This window comes from Rhinoraja longicauda, chromosome 24 (assembly GCF_053455715.1).
Source record: "Rhinoraja longicauda isolate Sanriku21f chromosome 24, sRhiLon1.1, whole genome shotgun sequence".
Classification (NCBI taxonomy): Eukaryota; Metazoa; Chordata; class Chondrichthyes; order Rajiformes; family Arhynchobatidae; genus Rhinoraja; species Rhinoraja longicauda.
This window is the reverse complement of record NC_135976.1, coordinates 20,579,106-20,601,507: the sequence shown is the minus strand read 5'-3', so window position 1 is coordinate 20,601,507 and position 22,402 is coordinate 20,579,106. Positions and strand designations below refer to the sequence as shown.

General features: G+C 52.2%; 2 protein-coding genes across 3 annotated transcripts; both read right to left on the bottom strand.

Moving 5' to 3' along the window:
* Nucleotides 1–484: 484 nt before the first annotated feature.
* On the bottom strand, nucleotides 485–12,669 carry LOC144605304 (coxsackievirus and adenovirus receptor homolog). The gene is made up of 7 exons (XM_078420420.1): nucleotides 12,389–12,669; nucleotides 8,490–8,659; nucleotides 5,970–6,171; nucleotides 5,164–5,310; nucleotides 4,107–4,229; nucleotides 3,370–3,508; nucleotides 485–2,095 (listed from the first exon to the last, which is right to left on the bottom strand). The coding sequence occupies exons 1-7, from the start codon at nucleotides 12,453–12,455 to the stop codon at nucleotides 1,882–1,884; spliced, it is 1,062 nt and encodes a 353-aa protein (XP_078276546.1). The 5' UTR covers nucleotides 12,456–12,669; the 3' UTR covers nucleotides 485–1,881.
* Nucleotides 12,670–13,962: 1,293 nt separating this feature from the next.
* On the bottom strand, nucleotides 13,963–21,607 carry LOC144605464 (G protein-activated inward rectifier potassium channel 3-like). 2 transcript variants are annotated; one of them, XM_078420759.1, is made up of 3 exons: nucleotides 21,427–21,607; nucleotides 17,977–18,952; nucleotides 13,963–15,374 (listed from the first exon to the last, which is right to left on the bottom strand). In XM_078420759.1, the coding sequence occupies exons 2-3, from the start codon at nucleotides 18,860–18,862 to the stop codon at nucleotides 14,992–14,994; spliced, it is 1,269 nt and encodes a 422-aa protein (XP_078276885.1). In that variant the 5' UTR covers nucleotides 18,863–18,952; nucleotides 21,427–21,607; the 3' UTR covers nucleotides 13,963–14,991. The 2 variants fall into 2 exon arrangements, with proteins under 2 accessions (XP_078276885.1, XP_078276886.1); XM_078420760.1 differs by having other exon boundaries at nucleotides 17,977–18,905.
* Nucleotides 21,608–22,402: the final 795 nt, after the last annotated feature.

Below are 22,402 nucleotides of genomic sequence, written 5' to 3'. Positions count from 1 at the left end.
TACTTGAACGCTCAAGATCTGGGCCTCGGAATATTGCGGAACCCCTGGTTCAACCTAGGCATCTGGTTGGGGAACACTTGGATGGTTTTGTGGGATCACTTCTCCACACATTTCCTTATGAAGCTGATAACGATTGTGGCATATTCATTCAGGTCTGTTGCCAAGTCGACAATGGAGCTGACGGAGGAGTGAAGAGAGTTCACCAGCAGAGGTGTGTGTGTGTGTGTGTGTGTGTGTGTGTGTGTGTGTGTGTGTACCTCGGTGAGTGGGCGGCACGGAGGCACAGCGGTAGAGTTGCTGTCTGACAGCACGTTCAATCCTGACTACGGGTGCTGTCTGTACAAAGTTTGTATGTTCTTCTTGTGACTACATGGGTTTTCTCTGGAACCTCTCGTTTACTCCCACATTGCAAAGATGTACAAGTTTGTAGGTTTGTAATTGGCTTTGGTATGAATTGTAAATTGTCCCTTGTGTGTAGGTCAATAGTCGTTTATTTGACACATACACATAAATGTGTAGTGAAATGAAACATTACCCGCAGTTCAACAATAAGACCAATAAGAATAATCAATAAAAATGCAATAACACACACAATCATAAACTAACATCAAACAAAAAGAAACATCCATCCCAGTGAGTCCCCTCCAGTCCCTCCTCATTGTGATGGAAGGCCAGAATGTCTTTTTCTCTTCCCTGCCGTTTCCCCCCGCGGCCAGGCTGTTGTATTTTCCACACAGTGTACGATGTTAGTGCATGGGGATCACTGATCGGCTCGGACTCAGTGGGCTGAATGGCCTGTTTCCTCGCTGTATTTCCAAAGTAAACTAAACTAAACTAGTATTGTTCTGTGTGTGTGAGGGAGTTCACCAGCAGAACTTTCAGGGTGAGGCAGAGCAGCCAATCTGAAACATACAGATGGCAAAATGCGGACAGAGACACTCAACCAGATGGAGCTGGCCAACAGAAATAAAGACTATGTTTTGGAGACTGGTGAGTTATGTATTGTACAAGTTTTGCTTATGTACAAAATGTACCAATCCATGTTGATAATTATGCTTAACATCATCTCCTTCCTCCTGGGGCACTCTGCAATGGCACTTAATAAAACCATTTGAACTTCCTCCATCATAGGCCCCTCTTGACTGTCGATATCCTCTTGCTGCACAGCACTTATGGAAAGTGAATCATTTTCCACTGTGGTCCCTTCCTCCCCTAAACAGGAATTAACATTCACAATGGGAACAAACACCTGGGACCTTCTCCATTGTGCAAACTGTGCTCCATTGCAAGACAACCTCCATCAAGGATCCATTAACCACTCTCTGGAGTCTTCCTCACTCTGGGAACGTGACTGCACTGTGGGAACAATCTACTGCCAAGGAGCCTTTTGAACCATGGCGGAGGAACCACAGCTGTGGGGGCATTTCACCTCCTGTGGTTATTTCGTCCACCATGTGGCCTCCTTCACTGTGAGGACCACCTCCGATCTGGGGACAATCCACAGCTCACGAGGCTTTCTGAACATGGGTCCTTTCTCCATTGTACGGATAACCTCCAATGTGGGGGCATCCATTGCCAAGGGAATTTCTAATCACTGTGACCCACCTCAAACAGGGGGAAACTCCACCCCAGTGGCAACTTGTCCTCTATGGGACCTTCCTCTGCTATAGCACTGCAATGGAGATGCCATGCCACAATAGACACCCTCCCTTGCCATGGAGATGCCCTCCTCACCATCGTAAAGCACCCACTTCACTGCGGAGATACCCCATCCCCCCTCCTTTCTTATGGCCCTCATTCGCCATGACAACACCCTCCTCCTCTGTCGTGGAGCCACCTCCCGTTGCTGTTAGGACTCTGCTCCACGGTAGTTTTGATGGGTCACACCACAAAGTCCAGCCTCGACCCCTCAGTCAGGCTCACGGGTGAGCGCCGGGTTGGCATAGGCTGGTCTGCGGTTAGGGGCTGTGTGTTGTCAATCATAGGGAGAGCATTGTAGAAAGTCACCCTCCCATGTTTACGGGCTTGGTGGACCTTGTAACTTTTGACAGAGCGAAGACTGGGCGCAGTGCTGAGAGGGGGAGCAGCATCTTCCCTGAGAGAGAAAGAAAAGAGACAGGGGTTAGACTAACACACAGCAAGCTCTGGCAGCATGGACATTGTTTACTGTGTCTAACCCTTGGAATATACATATGATGGGACAGTGAGGTGGGGAGCTTCGCACTATGTCTAATATTTTGCCCTTTTTTTTACAAATTTAAATTTATTCAATAATATACAATAGTACTTATACAACAAACGATAAGAAAACACCCACCACCATGATACAAAATTGAAAAGTATTCTTACTACTGGTAATCAAATTACTATATTACAATCCTGATCCAACGTACAGTGAATCCCCCGTGGTGCCCACCAATCCCAGAACTCAACCATGGTAGCCCTTCTTTTTCATGCCCATGGAGAGTGTGGCTGGACAATATGGAAGGAGCTTCACTGTGGCTCAACCTTGCCGTGGAAAAGTGTGACATGACGGTATCGAGGAAGCTTTACTTTGTACAGGTAGTTTTGGTATAATACAACAGCTATGCTCCAAAGAAGCCTCGCATTGCCGAAAAGTTATTGACACAATCGTTTCAATGGGTAAAGGGGGTTGGGGGTTCAGACTCACAATAGCAAAGTTATTGCCTCCAAAGAATTTTCAAAATTAAAAGACTTTAAAAACTACGAGTGTATTTTTGTACTGCAAGTTAAAATGACTGAAGGTTGTAAGTAACATTGTTTAGGGTAACATTGTTGCACAAGTGTCAATTAAAGCGATTCTTCTCAATTTCAATAACCACCCACGGTGAACTATTTTCCAAAGAGAAAATGGTTTCCGATTACCGCGGGGAAGTTTCATGCAAACACTTTCTTTACCTTAGACTGTTTTTTCTTTCCAAGCTACCTTTCTGAAGAAGGTCTGGACCTGAAATGTTACCCATTCCTTCTCTCCAGAGATGCTACCAGTCCCGCTGAGTTACTCCAACAATTTTGTGTCTACCTTTTTTCTGCTTGTCAATTTCCAAAATAACTTAAGTGATTCTTCACTTTCCCACTGAAAAGGCATTCTAATCAATTTGGCCCACCTCGTGTTCCATAATTCTTCAATCACATTATATTCACGTTATGAAAGTGTGCATCGTAGCAAAACTGCCTGTACCTAACCCATGCTTCTTTCCCCCTTAACAATCAGCTTCTATTCAAATAATCACAGTGAAAGGATCGAATTTGCTCAGCAGTTTGCAAACATCAATAAATCAATTATCAAGTACAATCTTGTCATCCGTGTACACGAGGCGGTCCCCGGACCAACCCTCTCCGATTTACCTGATATCATAAGGCTTGTCCTTCTCCTGATTACGCTTCCGGCAACAGCAGCACAGGAGGAGGATTAGGAGCATCAACAGCAGGAGAGCAAGGAGAGTTCCCACAACTGCTCCAATTATCACCCCACTATCACTTTTACCTGGAACAGTCAGAAATGGGAGATGTTTGAGAGAGGGAGGGTGAATAAGACAGAGATAGAGCGACAAAGAGAGAGAAATGTAGTGGAAGAGAGAGACAGAGATAAAGTGGAGAGAGACAAGAAGCAATGAAGTGTGAGAGACCAAGAAAGGTGGAGAGACGGAGCGAGTGGCAGCAGAGGTGGAGTTAGAGGGGCATGGGTAATCTGTGCAGGAATGTCTCTTGTGTTAGTCAGACCTCCTCAGCTGGAGATCTGTAACCATCATCCCTCCTTTCCCTGACTCTGGAGGGTCACTCTCTCATCCTCTCTCTGCCTCTCTCTTCCCCACACCTCCCCCTCCAAGCCACTGATAACTCTCTCTTCTATGCCACCTTCTCGCTCTCCCTCCATTCTCCATCCTCACCTTTCCCCTCCTCCCCCCAGTCTATCACCCTCTGCCCCTCACTCTCTGCCCAGACCCCACATCCACATGCAGTGCCCACCCCATTCTCCGTGCCTCCTTCCCTTCAGGTGTTCTGATGGCCTTCTCCTCCTCCTCCTCCACCCTGTCCCCCACTATCCCACGTACTCCATCTCCTTTGCCGCCATCCACACTGACCTGCAGGGGCAGCTAAGATGAGCTCACACTCCTCCTGACCCACCAGGTTCTGTGCCCGACATCTGTAGGTCCCGTCCAATGTCTCTGTGGTGTTCCTGATCACCAACGTTTCTGAACCGCTGCCTGTAGGAGTGAGAGAGAGTGAGATTGTGATCACTGGCAGGGAGGGAGCAAGGGATGGGGATGGGAGAGGTAGAATGAAAGAGAGCAAAGGAGGTAGAGAGAATAACCTGACAGTGATATAAACACATATACAGACAGACAGAGAAAGGGAGAGACAAGAAAGGGAAGGAGAGAAAAAGCGGACAGAGCCAAAGAGCAGAATGAGACAGACAGACAGAAAGAAAGGCAAATTATAACGATTAATTCTACTTGCGTAGTTTAAACCCAGTGGTATAAATATGGAATTCTCCCATTTAAAGTACTCTATTCTTCCTCATTCCATTTCCACCACACTCCCTCTCCCAGAACACAGTTTCATTCTTCTCCCCCACCTAGTACCTAGTACACATAGTCCATCATCCTTGCTCACCTCGTTTCACCTTTCACCTGCCAACCCCAGTCCTATTCCACTCCCTCATTTTGCTGTCTATCTCCACTCTCAGTCCTGATGCAGGGTCTCAACCCAAAACACTGACCATCCCTCTACCTCCACAGTTGCTATCTAATTTGCTAGGTTCCTCCAGCAGTTCAATTTTTGCTCCAGGTTCCAGTATCTGTAGTCTCCCATGACTCTAGTATCTGTGTCTCTTTCTTTCTCTCTTTCACCTCCTCAGTGTCTGACTGCCTCTTGTCAGTACGTAAGAAGGAACTGCAGATGCTGGTTTAAGCCGAAGATAGACACAAAAAGCTACAGTAACTTAGCAGGACAGGCAGCATCTCTGGAGAGAAGGAATGGGTGACATTTGGGGTCGAGACCCCTCTTCAGGTTGCGCTCTATGGCAGCTCTTTACCTGTCATACCAGTCCCCTGTACCTGTGGTGGAGCTCCACAGCAGTCGCCTTTACCTGTGGTGGAGCTCCACAGCAGTTGCTTGTACAGGTCCAGCCCCCAGTACCTGTGGTGGAGCTCCGCGGCAGGCTCTTGGCGCCACTGATTCTCTCCCAGGTGTAAGTGAGCGGTGGCGATCCAGCATCACTGTGGCAGTGAAGCACTACGTTCTGGTCTGAGCGGTCTGCCCAGCATCTGGGGACCTGAGGTCGCACTGCAGGAACAACAGAGGCACATCAGCACTGGAGTCCATGGGGAAGGAAGGCTGAGAAAAGGGAGGTGGAGTGGAGGGAGATACGGGGAAGAAAAGGAAGGTGGAGGAAAGAAGACAGAAAGAATGAAGGGGCAATGGGAGGCAGGGAGATAGATCAGGTGGAACCTGGTGTGGGGGGTGAGAGGGAGAGAAAGACGGGTGGAATGGATTGAAGGAGAGAAGGGGTCTGGGAGAGAGATGGAAAGAAGGGAGTCTCCCTACTCCCATCACCATCAACCTCCACACCTTCATTCACCCTACACCATTCCCCTCCTCCTTCCCTCCCCCAACTCATACTCATCGTTCCATACCTTCCTCATCCTCCCCAACTTAATCCCCGCTCCACTCTCCCACCTTCCTCTCATCTCTCTTCTCCCCTCACGCACCCCTCATCCCTACCTCATCACTATCATCCACCCTACCCACTCCCTCTCCCTTTCCCTCTTGACTGTCTCCGCCTCGTGCCTTCCTCCTCACTTCCGACTCCCCTCAACCTACCTTCATCCATTCTACTTCCTTTCCCCCTTGTCCACCATCCTCTCCTCTCGCTTTCTCTCTCCCCTGCCCTCTCTGTCCACTCCCCACCCCATCCCCCCCCCCCCCACATTGAAGCCCCTCACCGTGCACTCCCACCGTCACCTTCTTGGTGTCGATGCCTGGGGCCTTCTTCACTTTGCACTGGAAAGTGTTGGTGTCACTGATTCTCAGGGCGCGCACACTCACGCTGGCGTTCCCCTGGCTCGGGTCCGACTCGACGAAGCTGAACCTGCTTCTGAACACCGAGGGATAATCGAAAACCTGGCCATGGACGTATGTCAGGATCTGTGAAAACAAGGAGAGACGACCCAGGGTAGAGCCAGGGGCACAGAGAGCCTTGAGATGCAGAGACTTGGGTGTCCTTGTACAGGATTCACAAAGGGCAAGTGAGCAGGTGAATTGTGCAGTATGTAACAGGCTATTCGGCCCACCACATCCAACTGACCAGAGGCCAGCCTCCATTTTAAACCCGTCTCCCAGCACTTCCAGAGGCTCAAGTTATATCCGCCACAGTTTAGAAGCGTAACAAGGGACTGCAGCAAATCGTATGTGATCCTGAGGAGCAATAGGGTGGATGTGGAGAGAATGTCTCCTGTGAGCGAATCTTGAAACTGGAGTCATTGTTCAAAAATAAGGCGGTGCCCCATTTAAACACAGGCGGGTGAAATAGTTTATCTTAGAGCTTGCGAGTCTCTGGAACTCTGTTCCTCAAAGGCTAGTGGGAGAAAAATCACATTATTCTAAGGCAGGGACAGAGAGGGCATCGACAACACATGATGCCTCAGAAAAGCCACCAGCATTCACAAAGACTCCTCACACCCCTGCAATAGTCTGTTCGAAATTCTACCATCGGGCAGACGCTACAAGGCCTTCTACGCCCGCACCTCCAGACTCAGGAACGGCTACATACCCAGGTCCATAGCTGCTGAGCCAGATGGTCACATCGCACATGGAACCGGCACAGACCCACTTGAACTTTATACTGTTTTAAAACTGTTTCTAATTTTGTTTCACTGGGTTGTATAAATTTAGCAAATTAATTTATTGCATCGTATGGAAGGCGCATTCCCAATCTCGTTGTACTCCTATCCTGTACAATGACAATAAAGATATATTGTATTGTATTGTATTGTATTGTATTGAAGATGAGTGAAATGTAATGCCAGGACAAAGAAAGTGTGTGGAAGTGATCAGGGGGAAGGGATATAAGTGGTGTGGGGAGATATAAAAAGAAATAAGGGACTTGGTTATGGTTCTGCTGCTCTGCTTCCAGGGGGCTAGCTGAATCAAGGGATATGGGGAGAAGTTGGGCATAAGTTACTGATTGTGGATGATCAGCCATGATCAGCCATGATCACAATGAATGGTGGTGCTGGCTCAAAGGGCTGAATGGTCTCCTCCTGCACCTATTTTCTATGTTTCTATGTTATCCCAGGCCCCACATTGTTGACCCGAGCCACCTGCTGACCAAAGGCTGGCGTTAAAGCTCCACTGAGTTCATATCATGCCATTGGTTGGCATTTCACCACGACCACCAGTTAAGCACAGACTCAAAGAAAGCTTTCAACACCTCGGACAGAGATATTGTTTGCAAATACATTCACCCTGGAGTGTGACAGGACATTGTTTATAGAGACCTTCACTCAGTCTAACCGGTGTCCTGGGAGTGTGTGATGGGACAGTGTAGAGCAAGCTTCACTCTGCTTCTAACCCGTGTCCTTTTTTTAAAATTTATTCAAATATTAAAATAATATATACAATACAATAATACCAAAACAGAACCCACCACCAGAATACTATACAAACAAATATAACAATTGAAACTATTATACAATTATATTACAATCTCCATCCAGGATACATCCAATCCCCCGCGGTGCCCAGCGGTCCCGGAAATCCTCCAGGGTGCCCGTGGACAGCGCGTAGTCCCTCTCCAACACCACCCGGGCGCGGATGTAATCCCGGAAAGGGGGCAGGCAGCTGGCTCGGGCAGAGCCCTCTTCCGCCTGGCGCCGTGAGTCACGGATGGCCAGTTTGGCCTGGCCCAGGAGCAACCCAACAAGGACATCTTCGGCCCTACCCTCTCCCCTACGCACAGGGTGTCCAAAGATGAGGATGGTGGGTGAAAAGTGCAGCCAAAAAGCAAGGAGCTGCCCCTTTAGATATTGGAACAGGGGCTGCAACCTCACACACTCCATGTACACGTGGTACACAGACTCTTCCAACCCGCAAAAGTGACAGGCGGCTGGCGAATCTGTGAACCGCGCGAGGAACAGGTTGCAGGGGACTCCTCGGTGCAATACTTTCCACCCCAGGTCCCCGATGGAGAGGGGCAGAATCCTTGCGTAGAGGGACCCCCACCGCGGGGTCCCCTCGCGACCGGAAGGCAACACCGACCGCCACTTAGTGTCCGGACGGTGGACCAGGGCGAGGAAGTGCAGGGTGTAACCCGTGTCCTGGGAGTGTGTGACGGGACAGTGTAGAGTAAGATTCACTCTGCTTCTAACCCGTGTCCTGGGAGTGTGTGACGGGACAGTGTAGAGTAAGATTCACTCTGCTTCTAACCCGTGTCCTGGGAGTATTTGATGGACCTTGTGACTTACAATGACATCTCGTTTGGTGGTGTCTGGGTTAATGATGGCCCATTCGATGTCCAGTTCTCCTGTGTCACTGGAGTCCAGCTCGAATTCACAGCTGATCAGCATATTATCTCCTTCTGCCACGTAGATGTTCTGGTGACCTTCTGATGTAATTCTCGCAGCGCCCGAGGGACCTGAGGCAGGCAACAGAGGTGATGACAAGCTCATTACCCACACTAGCCTCTCAGTTCCCAGATATTGGGCAGGCTGCTCCCTACTAAAAGGGATTAAAACATTTTCATCCACCTCTCTCCATTTACAGAGAGCAGGCAGCTGGCCCTGTCAGAAAGGGTTAAACATATTATACTGTTGGGCATTGGAAGTGTGCTTTGATGCTTTGTTGAAGCTTCCACACCCTTGATTCAACTGCCTGTCATTGCAAGAGAACGTCAGCAATGTCAACAGACCGGTCTGCCCGAAACCAACACCTTGGGGTGGAGTATTCAGGGTGGGAAGGACAGGTGTGGTGCTCCAACACGACTCCACCCGAGGTCCTGTGTGGAGCCCCTGATCGTCCCGAATCTGCCATGCACATTCTGGACATTCGCCCCTCGTGAACCCAAGCACTTTAATGCTTTTCAGATCACTTTCTCACATCTCCCCCCGCCCTGCAACGCACTCCAAGAGTGTTTAATTGTCATATGCATCTGGAATGGAACAACGTTTTTTAAAATTTGCTGCAACATTACATGCATATTAATGCAGTGACAAAACAAATATGCAATGATCATTAGCACCATAAATTATGCAATACTACATGATCAGACCATAACAATAGGGTATGTAGTTCAACCTAAACAATGACAGTAGTAGATTGTCATAGCCCTCCCCATATCTCCAACCCACTCCAATCCCCGCACCCCTCCTTCTCCCTGCAAACCCCACAGTCCCTGCACCCTTCCTTGTCCTTGTAATCCTTTACAGACCCTGCACCCCTCACTATCTGGGTAACAATCTCTTGCCTCTGACCCCCTGACCCATTAACTGCTGCAGCCCCTACAACCCTTCCTATCCCCCCCAAACTCTCCGTCACTCCTGTAACCATCTCCAGTCCTTACATCTTCCCTTTCGCTATAACCAACTCCAGTTAACAATCCAATTAACACCCTCCACTCCTAAATCCCTTGTAGTTTTCTCTTTTCCTGCACTACTTCATATTTATGTAACTTCCTCCAGCCTTATGCCCCATTACCCTCCCCAGTCGCTCCACATCCCCTTTTCCATGTAAGCCTTTGTTTGTACAGCCCCACTATTGATGCATCCCTCTCCAGCCCCGAAACTCCACTCTATTCCTGTAACCCCCTCCAATCCCGTAACATCTATATCCCCGAACCCCCTCCGTAACTACACCCCTCCCTACCTTTGTATCCCTCTCCAGCTCCTGTACCATTCCCCACCAATCCCTATCCCTGTTACTCGCTCTAGCCCCACAAACCTTCACTGGTGCTGTAACTCCCTTTAGTCTCTTCAGTAACTCTCTACAGGGCAAACATCCTCCCTACCTGCACAACCACCCCTGTCCCAATAAGACTCTCCAGCCCATACAACTTTACGTATACCTTTAATGTCCTATCCCTGTAACCCCCGCCACTCCACCCCACTCTACCTAATCCCTGTAAATTCTACCCTACACCCCTTCATATACCTATAAACTCCACCTACATATCTCCCCTCCCCCCGCGATCACCACCATTCCCTACATCTCTCCTTTTGTCTGCATCTTTTATCAGTCACTACACCCCTCTCTGATGTTTTAACCCATTCGAGCCTCTTTACCCCCCATTTCTGTAACCCTCTCCAGTTTCTACACCCCTCCCTATTTGTTAAACCCCTCTAGCCCATACACTCCTCCCTAACTCTGCAATCTCAATAGACAATAGACAATAGGTGCAGGAGTAGGCCATTTGGCCCTTCGAGCCAGCACCGCCATTCAATGTGATCATGGCTGATCATTCTCAATCAGTACCCCATTCCTGCTTTCTCCCCATACCCCCTGACTCCGCTATCCTTAAGAGCTCTATCTAGCTCTCTCTTGAATGTATTCAGAGAATTGGCCTCCACTGCTCTCTGAGGCAGAGAATTCCACAGATTCACAACTGTCTGACTGAAAAAGTTTTTCCTCATCTCTGTTCTAAATGGCCTACCCCTTATTCTTAAACTGTGGCCCTCTTCGAGCTCCTACACCCTTCCCAATCTCTGTAATTCTTTCCAGCCTCTGCATCCCTTGCTCCTTATCCCTCTCTAACCTCCGCACCCACTCTCTCTCTCTCTTGCAAGTAAAACATGTGACCATCTCCAATAAGAGCATTTAATCAAACCCCATTACATTCCCATCACCTAAATCCCACTGCAAATATGTTGTCAGTTATCTGTAGTCAGGAGTGTAAGCAGATGTTCAAATACATTACTTTCATAAACAATATACCTGCGCTTAGAGGCTGCAGGAGGGTGTGGAGTTACACATCACCTGATGCCCCAAGCCCGACCCCGTCGCTAGGGCACATCAGGAGTGTGGGAGCATTCTCCATTCGCTTTTCTTTTTTTTGTGTTCATTCTCTCTCCCTCTCCCTCTCCCTCTCCCTCTCCCTCTCCCTCTCCCTCTCCCTCTCCCTCTCCCTCTCCCTCTCCCTCTCCCTCTCCCTCTCCCTCTCCCTCTCCCTCTCCCTCTCCCTCTCCCTCTCCCTCTCCCTCTCCCTCTCCCTCTCCCTCTCCCTCTCCCTCTCCCTCTCCCTCTCCCTCTCCCTCTCCCTCTCCCTCTCCCTCTCCCTCTCCCTCTCCCTCTCCCTCTCCCTCTCCCTCTCCCTCTCCCTCTCCCTCTCCCTCTCCCTCTCCCTCTCCCTCTCCCTCTCCCTCTCCCTCTCCCTCTCCCTCTCCCTCTCCCTCTCCCTCTCCCTCTCCCTCTCCCTCTCCCTCTCCCTCTCCCTCTCCCTCTCCCTCTCCCTCTCCCTCTTCCTCTCCCTCTCTCTCCCTCCCCCCCATTTTCCCCTCCCCCCTCTCCATTCACCCCACTCTTTCCTCTCTGTCACTTTTCTGCCATCGCTTTTCTCTCCTCTCCCTCTAATACCCCATCTCAGTTCTCTTTCTCTGCCTCTATCCTTCTGTTCACTTCTCTCCCTCTCCCCATGTGCATCACTTTCTACTTACCCTCTGCACACAAAGATTGCCCATTCAAATAATAGCCTGGACACAGGCAGACAGTCAGCTAGGTTGATGCTGCCTTTGGAGGGACTGCCACAATATCAAGGGGAAGTACTGAGGAAGTGCAGCACTGTCAGAGGAGAAAAGGAGAGAGACCAGTGCTCTCAACAGTGACTCTTCTGACAGACCAGCACTCCCTTAGTGATGCTCCGCTATTAGTGCAGTGCTTGCCTGAGCACTCACTGCCCCTCTGACTCTGTGACATCCTCTCTGTGCTTGTTCCATGAGAAATGCCCCTTCCAGAGTGTCGAGCTGTATATTGTTGTCCCTCTAACACTCAGTGCTCTCTCAGTGCTGTCTCTTTGACACTGCGGTGCTCCCTCAGTGCTGCCCTTCTCATACAGTAGAGCACCCTAGTGTTGCTCCTATCCCACTGTGGTCCTCCCTCAGTTCTACCCCACTGACCCTGTGGTGCTCTCTCTGTGCTGCCTCTCTAACTGTGCTGTCCTCCACCGTGCAGCCTGTCTGATGGTACTGCAGCATCACCGAGTCATACAGCATGAAAATGGGCCCATTTGCCCAAACCGTCAATGCTGACTAAGCTGCCCCATCCAAGCTAGTCACATTTCTCCATGCCTGGCCCATATCCCTCTAAACCTTTCCTATCCATGTACCTGTCCAAACACTGTAGTTCCTCAGCATTGCCCCTCTGTGAGTTCTCTCACCTGTCACCAGCCATCCCACCAGGAGCAGGGTGCAGATGAAGCTGGAAGGGGACCACAGCTCTGCCATCCTCGGATAACCGGAGCAGCGTTTATCTTCTCCACAGGGCGAGGAGCTGAGAGATATCTGATGCAGATAGAAGCTCAAACACTGTCTTTCTTCAGTCACTGGAAAACAATCTCTGGACTCGTGACTCACGTGCCCAGAGTAATTTTATTCAATGGAACCGGCTCTGCAAGTTGAGCAGCATTCTCCCAGTCCATCCTCCGGGTACACTGAGCAAGGCGGAGTTGTCTCTCTGAGAGATTAAGCCCTGACACTCCCTCCCTCAGTGGCAACTGGTTTCACATAACTCCCTCACTCCCCCAGGTCACCCCCTCTCTCCCCTTGCTCCCCCAGTTCTCCCTCTCTCCCTGACCCTTCCCTACATTCCTCACTTTCCTTCCTTATTTCACTCTGTTCCACCACATCTCCATTCCCTCTGATACCTTCCCCCTAACCCTCTCATTCTTCCCCTCCTTGCATCCATCCCTATCTCCCCTCCAGATATTATTCCATCATTTTCTCCTTCCCACTTCCTTCCCGGACCTTTTCACCCTACCCTCACTATACTGCTTATTCCTCCTACCCTTCCTTCCCTTGCTCCAGTCGTTCAATTTCTCCTTCCCTCTATCCATGACCTCGCTCACTCCTTTCCTTCCACTCCCTCCCCCTCTCCACTCCTGATCTCTCTGCTCTCCACATTCCCCTCTGTTCACGCTTTTCCGCTCCCTCACTTTCTCCATGCAGCTCACTCCCACACTTCACTCCACTACCCCTGCCTCCCCTCTTCTCCCCCTATCCCTCTCTCCCCTCTTCACTACCCCTCCCTCCCCTCTACTCCACTACCCCTCCCTCCATTCACTTCTCTCTGCTACCTCTCCCTCCCTCTTCTCTCCACTACCCCTCCCTCTACTCCATTACCCCTCCCTCCATCCACTCCTCTCTGCTACCTCTCCCTCCCTCTTCTCCCCATTACCCCTCCCTCACGCCTCTCCTACTGGCTTATTATTATTATCATCGAGTGTGCAGAGATAGAATGAAACACGTTGTGATTTATCTAGCTAAATCATACCAGATGTGTGTACAAAGCTTACACATACAACAGGGTAGTGCAACGAGGAAAATAGCAGAGAGGAGAATATGGCGTGAAAGCTACATACAAAGTCGAGATAAAAAGGTGTAAGGAGCAGGGAGACTGGGAGATCGGGTTAAATACACCATATGAAAGGTCTGCTCAGCAATCCGATAACAGCAGGGAAGAAGCTGTTCCCGAGTCTGGTGGTAGGTGTTTTTAAAGCTTTTATCTTCTCCTTCTTCAGGGAGTGTGGAGAAGAGAGACTGACCTTTCCTCTCCGTTCCTATTCCTGCCCCGCTTCTTCCTCTGTTTCCTTCCCTCTTAGTCTTCGCCTTCTTCAGCAAATAGGAATTCCATTGATCCGTAGCCGGGATATGACAATTAAACACACGACGATATCTTCCCCCATTCCATGTCTCCCTCCCTTATCACCCACCCACCCTCGCCCCCTGCCCGAGTTCCAATTCACTTGTTTCTTGTAATTTGTGATTTTATTGGGACATTTCTCTGACACAAGGACACAGAACGGAACAGTAGAAACATCAGAAACTTCTGTGGGAGAGATCACGGTGGGATTGGTGGGGAGTGAAGGACGGTGGTGGGGGTGGGAGGATGGAGTGGAATTAAACCCAACGTGCCCCCGGCCAAGTGGAGGCCCAGTCATAACGGATTAACTGCCTGCACCTGACATTATCATTCCTGGCACACTCCTACGACCTTCAGCAACTTCATTTAATGCGGTCTCGGGGCGGCCATCCCCAACTTCCCTTGTCCAGCAGTGTCGATGCTTGTAGCAGTTGAATAGCCACCCAAAGTAGTGCCCGTTAGTGAGGCCGATAGCGGCGTGGTCAATCCCCCTTATACCACCTCCTGCCCTCCGTGGGACGTGCGCGCCATCCTGAGAGTTCATGTATCTTCTAGCCAAATACACCGTAGCCACATCCCCTGACTCCTCACCTCTCCGTCCCGGGGAGAATGCCATTTGCAGTCAATATATCCGCCAAGAATTCCCACATTATCGGGTCACCTATGATGTTAATCATCGCCTTCCCCAGAGAAGACGATCAACAGTTATTCATCTCCATTACCCCACTCCCACCCAAACCCCATCCCAGCGTCTCATCCTCTCGGCTTTTGTTGAACGGTCTGTCATGCACTTACTTCCCTGCGTGGAGGCCTCATACAGTCAAACGTCCATTACTCAAGTCCCTTTCGCTGTCATCTGACCCGTTGATGTGTCAGGCTCAAGGCTGGGGACGCATTGCCTCCTAAAGTCGGCTTTCCTGGATGTTACTACCCTGCCCAATGATTTCAGGACCCGGGGACGAAGTGAAACCGCTATAACCGTGGACCCCTCTCCTCCAACACCCCCCCTCTCTCCCCCCTCCCCCCCCCCCCACCCCATGGCGCCACTGTTGCCCCCACCATCTCCATCTCAATCTCGTCAACATCGGGGCGCGCTGCCTCCCACGTCCGACTGTCCGCCGGTCACAGGGCGGACTCGTTCAGGTTGCCATTGGGCTGCCGGTCAACGTCCCCTCGCTCCTGCTCCTCCAGCTCCTCCTGCTGCTGCCTCCTGTCCCCCTGTGCAGGGCCGGGGCCGGGGCCGGAGCCGGAGCCAGGCCATGTTGCGGGGGACGCTCCCTCATCCTCCGGCCGGGCCACGGACCAGTAGAGTTGCGCCTCGGCTTCGGCCAAGCGCTCGGTGAGTTCGCGGGCGCTACAGGTCGGGGTGGACACCTCGAAGGTCTGGTGGAACATGCCGTAGTCCACCTCGTAGTGGCCATCCTCCAGAGAGAGCACCGACATGAAGCGATAGCCCCACAGAACCTCCTCACACAGGTAGGAGCTGCGGGCCTGACATGTCAGACCTGCGGCACAGGGAAGAGTTAGTCAATCTCTCATCCACTGGAGCGTTCAACGTCCCACAGAACATCGCCCGCCATTCCCGCACTCCACCCGCTCCCCTCAATCCCTCCCCCCCCCTTTTCTCCTTCTCCTCCTCCTCACTTCCCTTCCACCTCTCTCTTTCCCCACTCTCCCCTTACCTATTCTCTATTGCTCCTACGCCCTTCTCCTCCCTCTCCACCCCTCATCATTCTGCTGCGCTTAATCTCCCGCCCGACTCCTTCTTCCCTCCCTACCAAATCCTACTTCTCCACTCCCTCCCAAATCTTCCATCCTTCTAATTTCCCCTCCCTCTTTCTTTCCCATTCTGCACTACCTACCCCTTACCATCCCATCCTCACTCTCTCTTACTTTCCCACCTTCTCCTCCCTCCTGCCCTCCTGGTCCCACCGATCACTCATTCCCTCTCCATTTGCACTGTCACGCTCCCTCCTTTGCCCATCGTCACTCTCCCTATCCCTCCTCCTCCCCTCTCCCTTCCTCTCTCCATACCCGACTTCCTCCCTCCCCCGACTCCCTCCCTCCTTCCCCCTCTCCAATTCTAGCATCTCCTATCTACCCCCTTTTCATCCCCTGCTCCTTTTGCCTACTCGCTACCTACCTCTCCCACCCCTCCCTCCTCCGCTCCTTTCCCACTTCCCCGTTTCCTTCCACACACCCTCCCATTCTTCTCCTTCGCACTCCAACTATTTCCCCCTCTCCTTTAACCCTTTTTCTCTCTTTCTCCACACCGATTTCTCTCCCTATCCCTCTCCATCATAACTTTCACTCTCAGCCCCTCCATACCTCTGCTCCGCATCCCTCCTCCCCTACCTCCCACATCCACCATGTCCTTCCACCCCATGGCCATCCTCTCTTCCTCCTTCATTGCCCTCTTTCCCACCACTCCCTCCCCCCCCCATCGTCTCACCCCCTCACCCCTACTGCCACCATCTTTTCCTCCTTCACTCCCCCTCCCTCCCTGGCACCCAGTTTCGCAGCCTACTTCCCCCTTCCCAACCACTCTTCAGCCCGTCTCCCTCCCTCTCCCCTCACTCTACTCTTTTTGTCCCCTCCATCTCTCTCCACATCTCCCCTCCCTGTCCAGCTTTTCCTTGTCTCCCCCACCCCCCCCCCCTTTTCTCCCCTCTCCTCTCCTCTCCTCTCCTCTCCTCTCCTCTCCTCTCCTCTCCCCTCCCTTTCCTTAAAATACAGAGCAGTATCGTACAGACACAAGCTCTTCGGCCCATGATGTCCATGCCGAACGTAATCTAATCTCCTCTACCTCACAAAATCTGTATCTCCGCATATCCGCGAGCCCATCTAATAGGCTCTTAAATTCCACTATCATACGTGCCTTGATAGTATGTTCCAAGTAAACCACTCTTTGTGCAAAAAAAACCTTGGCCCATGCACAGCCTTTAAACATAGCCCCTCATATCTTAATGTACTGCCCCCTTGTCGTTGATATTTTCACCCTGGGAGAAAGGTTCTGAATGTCTACCCTATCTATGCCTCTCATAATTTGATATATTTGTATCAGCTCTCTGCTCACCCTCCGATGTTATAGGGGGAAAAAACAATCCAGTTTGTTCAACCTCTCCTGATAGTTAATACTCTCTCATCTAGCTGGCATCATAGTAAACCTCTTCTGCGGCTTTTCCTTGGCATCAACATCCTTTCTGTAATGGGATGAACACAACTGCACACAATACTCCTAATTCAGCTTAACCAAGCCCTATGAAGCTGCAACATGACCTCCTGACTCAATGCCCTAACCGATGAAAGCAGGCATATCACACACCCTATTTACTACTCGACATGCTGTTGCCATGGACTGGAACCAAATATTCCTCTGTGCCTCTATGTTGTTAAGGGAATTACTATTAACCAAATATTTCCCCTTATATTCTACCTCCCAAAGCGCAAGACTTCACACTTGCTAAGATTAAGCTCCATCTGCCGATTCTCCGCCCATTTCTGTAGTTGTAGCCAATCTACATTTACGTCCTTCCACTCTGCCCCTCCATCATTCAGCCTGATTGGCTTCTTCGCTCCCTCCTTCTCCCCTCCCTCTTTCACCCTTGCTCCCTCTACTTGTTGCCCTACCTCACATTCCCCACCTTTGCCCTTCTTTCTCTACCATCCCTTACTCCCTGCCCCTCCCCCTCCATTCTGCACCTCCATTACTTCCCACTCCACCACTTCCCACCTTCCCTCTCTTGCCGACCGACTCCCACATTTCCCCCAATCATTCCCCCTCCATTTCATTTCCCTCAATCCCTTCTTCCCTCCCTACTGCTCCCACTCTTTCCCTCCCTTTCTTTCCCCTTCCCCCCCCCACCTTTCCCCTTCCTCTCCTCACTCCACTCCGTCCGTCTCCATCCATTACTCTCCTGTTCTCTCTCTCTCACTGCCCCGACTACCTTCCTCCTTCCCTTCCCTACCTCATTCCTTCGTATCACTCTTCTCCCCTCCCTTCCCCTCCCACCTTTTCCCCAATCATCCCCACTCCATACTAGTCCCCTTAATCCCTTCCTCTATCTCCCCCTCCGTATTGCTCCCACTCCTTCCTCTCGCCCCTACCTGTGGCCTCCACCATGCCCTCCAGAATGACCACGATCTCGAAGTCCTCCGCCCGCAGCCGGTCCTTGCTCATCTCCCAGAACGGGCTGCGAGAGTCGATCTCGTGGGCGATGATGAGCGGGGAGACGAGGAAGAGCCGGTCATCGCCGGTCTCCAGCCCGACCCCCACCTCCGTCTGGTCAAGCGGGATGAACTCTCCCTCGGCCGTCTGCTTGGAGCGGATCAGCTTGGCGCGGATGGAGGCCTCCACGATGTGCGAGCGCCGAAGGTCACCCACGCGGAACATGAGGCAGAGGCGGCCGTCCCGCGGTGACACCACCGCCTGTTTAGAGAAGACCAGGGTCTCGGCGCGCTTGGTGGGCTGCGAGATCTTGACGAACATGCAACCCACCATGAAAGCGTTGACCATGGAGCCCAGGATGGCCTGGAGCAGGAGAAGCGCGATGCCCAGGGGGCACGTGTCGGCGATCACCCGGAATCCGTAGCCGATGGTCGTCTCGGTTTCGATGGAGAAGAGGAAGGCGGAGACGAAGCCGTTGAGGTTGTGGACGCAGGGCGTCCATGCCTTGTCGCCCAGGTGCTCCAGGTCGCCGCGGCAATAGGCCAGGAACCACCAGACCAAGCCGAAGGAGAGCCAGGTCAGTGTGTAGGCCAGCACGAAGACCAGCAGGCTGACCCGCCAGCGCAGGTCCACCAGCGTGGTGAAGATGTCGGTCAGGTAGCGGTAGGTCTCCAACATGTTGCCGTGCTGCACATTGCACTTGCCGTCCTTCTCCACGTAGCGTTGCTTGCGGCGCCCGCCGGAGCCCCGGCTCTCGGTACACTGCCTCCGGCTCTCGGTACACTGCGAGGCGCCCAGGCCGCAGTACGCACCGTCCCGCCCCATGGGTAGGGCAAGATCACCGGCGGCTGGCGGGCTGCACCATCGTCTGTGGATGAGGGAGAACTGAGGAAGGAGGGAGTGAAGGTTCGGCAACTAGCAGACATGAGAACAGAGAGAAAGAAAGAGAGGGGGGGGGTGGTGGTGGAGGGAAGAGATAGGACAGCGAAGTAGGAGAGGATATGGAGAGGTGGGAAGAGATGGGGATGAGGAGAAAGATAGTAGCGGTGTGGGAGAGGCAAAGAAGAAAAGGGAGGAAAAAGAGGGGAACGTGAGGGTAAGGAAGCGAAGTTAGTGGGATGGGAGAGAGCGACAGGGAGTGAGGGGCAAGGGGATAGAGATAAATTGAGGGAGTGAAATGGGAGAGGCGATGGAGAGAGAGAGGGAGCGTGGAGAGGAGTGGAGAGGGAGTAAAGGGGTAGAGGAGAGGGATCAGGGAGAAGGAGGGAGAGAAGAAATGGAGCAAGAGAAGTTGCAATGGAGGGACAGAAGAGGGTGACGGTGAGGAGGGAGTGGGAGAGAGAGGACGAGTGAAAAGCGAGAGGGGAGAGGGAGTTCAGAGGAGACAGAGTGTGGAGCGAGAGACATGGCAGAGGAATTGGAGAAAAAGTGAAAGGATTTGAAAGAGAGATGTGGTGGGAGAGGGGAGGGTAAGTGGAGTGAGAAGAGGAGTTGTAAGATGAGAGTAATTGGAGAGAGTGAGCAGAGGGAGTGAAGGGTGGCGAGGAGAATGTGTGGAGGGGAGAGAGAGACGAGGGCAAGTGGAGAGAGGGAATGGGGAGAAGGGGAACGGGAGAGAGGAGAGGAAGTGGAAAGAGAGATGGAGTGGAAAGAAAGAAAGAGAGAGAAAGAGAGGTAGGAGACAACAAGGAGGTGAAGAGATGGGGTGCAGGGATGGAGAAAGAGATGAATTGGAGAGAGGACAGATGTGTGGAGAGACCAAGTGGAGAGAGTGCGACAGAGCGTGGACACAGAGAGCGAGAGAGAGATATAAAAGAAATAGAATATGAGAGGGAGTGGAGAGAAAGGAGTAAAAGAGGGAGTGGAGGGGAGAGGGAGATGGAGGATAGAGAAGAGCAAGTGAAGAAAGTGATGGGAGGAGTGCAGAGATGGAGAAGTAGTGAGAGAGGATAGGAAGTGGAAGGAGGGGGTGGGAAGAGAGGAATTGGAGAGAGGGGAGAGTGGAGTAATAGAAGATAGCAGCGGGAGTGAAGCGCAAGAGAGGAGAGAAATTGGAAAGGGAAAGTAGACAGCAATTGGGGGAGAGAGGAGAGTGTGGAGAAAGGGGAGCGGGTACAGCGGGGAGAACGAGGAATAGGAGAGGGTGGAGTGGAGATGGAGGAAAGGAGAAGGAAATGAGTGGAGAAGTCGGCCGCGGAGTGGCGGTAGAGAGAGAGGGGTGACGGCGTGGAGAGAGATGAGTAGGTAGAGAGAGGGGGCAAGTGTGGAGAAAGGTGAGGAAGTGGGAAGAAAGATAAGGGGAGGGCAGAACGAGAGTAAGTGGCGAGAGGGAGTGGAGTGAGGAGAGGGTGAAGAGAGGGTGAAGAGGGTGGAGAGAGAGAGAGAGAGAGAGAGAGAGAGAGAGAGAGAGAGAGAGAGAGAGAGAGAGAGAGAGAGAGAGAGAGAGAGAGAGAGAGAGAGAGAGAGAGAGAGAGAGAGGAGGGAATGGAGAGAGAGAGGTAGAGAGCGAATGGGAGAGAGAGATAGGACGAGGAAGGAGGAGAGAGTGAGCAGAGACGGTACAGAAAAAAGGAAGTGGGAGTGAAGAGAGAGATAAGATCGAATGGAATGAGAGAGAGGAGGAGGACGGGGGATAAAGGATGGGACGGTGATAAATAGTGTAAGGGGAGATAAAGGGGGTTTGGGATGGTGGGTGTCATGGGTGACGTCAGAGAGAGTGATGGGACAGAGGAAGAGGGTGAGAGAAGGCAGAGGGAGAGAGAGAGAGGTGGAGGTATTAACAGAGAAATCAGAACCCATTTCCAGCAGTTCTCCCCCCCCCCCCCCACCACCACCCCTGGTCCGTTCTCCCCTAGCCCCTCTCCCAGCTTTTCTGCAGATAATTCGACACATAGAGTGAACGTCCACACATGAATTTGCATGTACACAGGCATGCAGACATGCAGACCGCCTGACGCACACACACACACGTTGACCCCCCCCCCCCCTCTCTCTCTCTCTCTTCTCTCTCTCTGTCAGACACAGACGTATGCATTATACAAGCACGAACCCACATATGCCGGTTTCACGACACGGTTTCCCGCGGACAGCACTAAAATAAATATAAATAAATAAATAAATAAGCATTTAATATAGATTATATTTATTTATATTTATATGAAGGCACACACATTTCTCCCCTCACACCACAGAGGACGGATGGAACCCGGTTCCCTCCCTCTAACGTATTAGCTTTCTATCGCATCTGTCGTATCAGCTATCGTGGAAACACAGTTTGGATATCGAATAAACATGGGAGTCTCCGCATCATCCCCGGCCGCCATCATCCATCGCCTGGCCTCCACCCATCGCCCGCCGCATCCTCCCCATCCCCACTGCCAGCTGCTTACCGCGGTTCTCAAGACCCATTTGCCAATCCCGTCATCCGGCCCGGAGAGCCATGGCGGCTGCGGAGGTGCTCACAGCGGCCGAGCTGCGCTCTCCGCCGGTGCGACAGACTCCCCAGGCTGACAGGCGAGGAAGGTTCCGCAGCCGCACTGAGCAACGGCGGGTTGACGCACTGCTGCCCCCTCCCCGTCCCCATCACCCATCCCCTCTAACCCCTGCTTCACCCAACCCCCTCCCCACCCTCCCTCTTCCCACACCCACCCCCTGCCTCACCCACCAACCACACCTTCCCTCTCCCCCACATCCACCCCCTGCCTCACCCACCAACCTCCACCCTCCCTCTCCCCCACACCCATCTCCTGCCTCACCCACCAACCTCCACCCTCCCTCTCCCCCACACCCACCCCCTGACTCACCCACCAACCACACCTTCCCTCTCCCCCCACATCCACCCCCTGCCTCACCCACCAACCACACCTTCCCTCTCCCCCACATCCACCCCCTGCCTCACCCACCAACCTCCACCCTCCCTCTCCCCCACACCCATCTCCTGCCTCACCCACCAACCTCCACCCTCCCTCTCCCCACATCCATCCCCTGCCTCACCCAACCACACCCTCCCTCCCCCACATCCATCCCCCGCCTCACCAACCCCCTCCACACCCTCCCTCTCCCCCACATCCATCCCCTGCCTCACCCACACCCCCTACACCTTCCCTCTCCCCCACACCCACCCCATACCTCTCTCCCCCACCCTTTCAACCTTCCCTTTCACACCCTACCTCGCCCTTCCCCTCCACACCCTACCTCACTCACCCACCCACACATTCCCCTTCACACTCTACCTCCCTCCACCCTACTCACCCTCCTCCCTCTCACCCCACCCCCCTTCAGCCACTCCCTTACATACCCCCACCAATACATCACCCATTCTTCCCTCCCTCACCAACCCCCTCCATCACCCAACCCACTCCACAT

What these genes read in the sequence shown, in the direction of transcription:
- LOC144605304 (XM_078420420.1), bottom strand. Translation starts at nt 12,455, where the DNA reads ATGGCAGAGCTGTGGTCCCCTTCCAGCTTCATCTGCACCCTGCTCCTG. An exon ending in GGTGGGATGGCTGGTGACAG is followed by an intron (nt 8,660 to 12,388) that starts GTGAGAGAACTC and finishes TGCCTGCCTCAG; the next exon opens with GTCCCTCGGGCGCTGCGAGA. An exon ending in GCCGCGGAGCTCCACCACAG is followed by an intron (nt 4,230 to 5,163) that starts GTACTGGGGGCT and finishes TCACTCCTACAG; the next exon opens with GCAGCGGTTCAGAAACGTTG.
- LOC144605464 (XM_078420759.1), bottom strand. Translation starts at nt 18,862, where the DNA reads ATGGGGCGGGACGGTGCGTACTGCGGCCTGGGCGCCTCGCAGTGTACC. An exon ending in GGGCATGGTGGAGGCCACAG is followed by an intron (nt 15,375 to 17,976) that starts GTAGGGGCGAGA and finishes CCTGTGCCGCAG; the next exon opens with GTCTGACATGTCAGGCCCGC.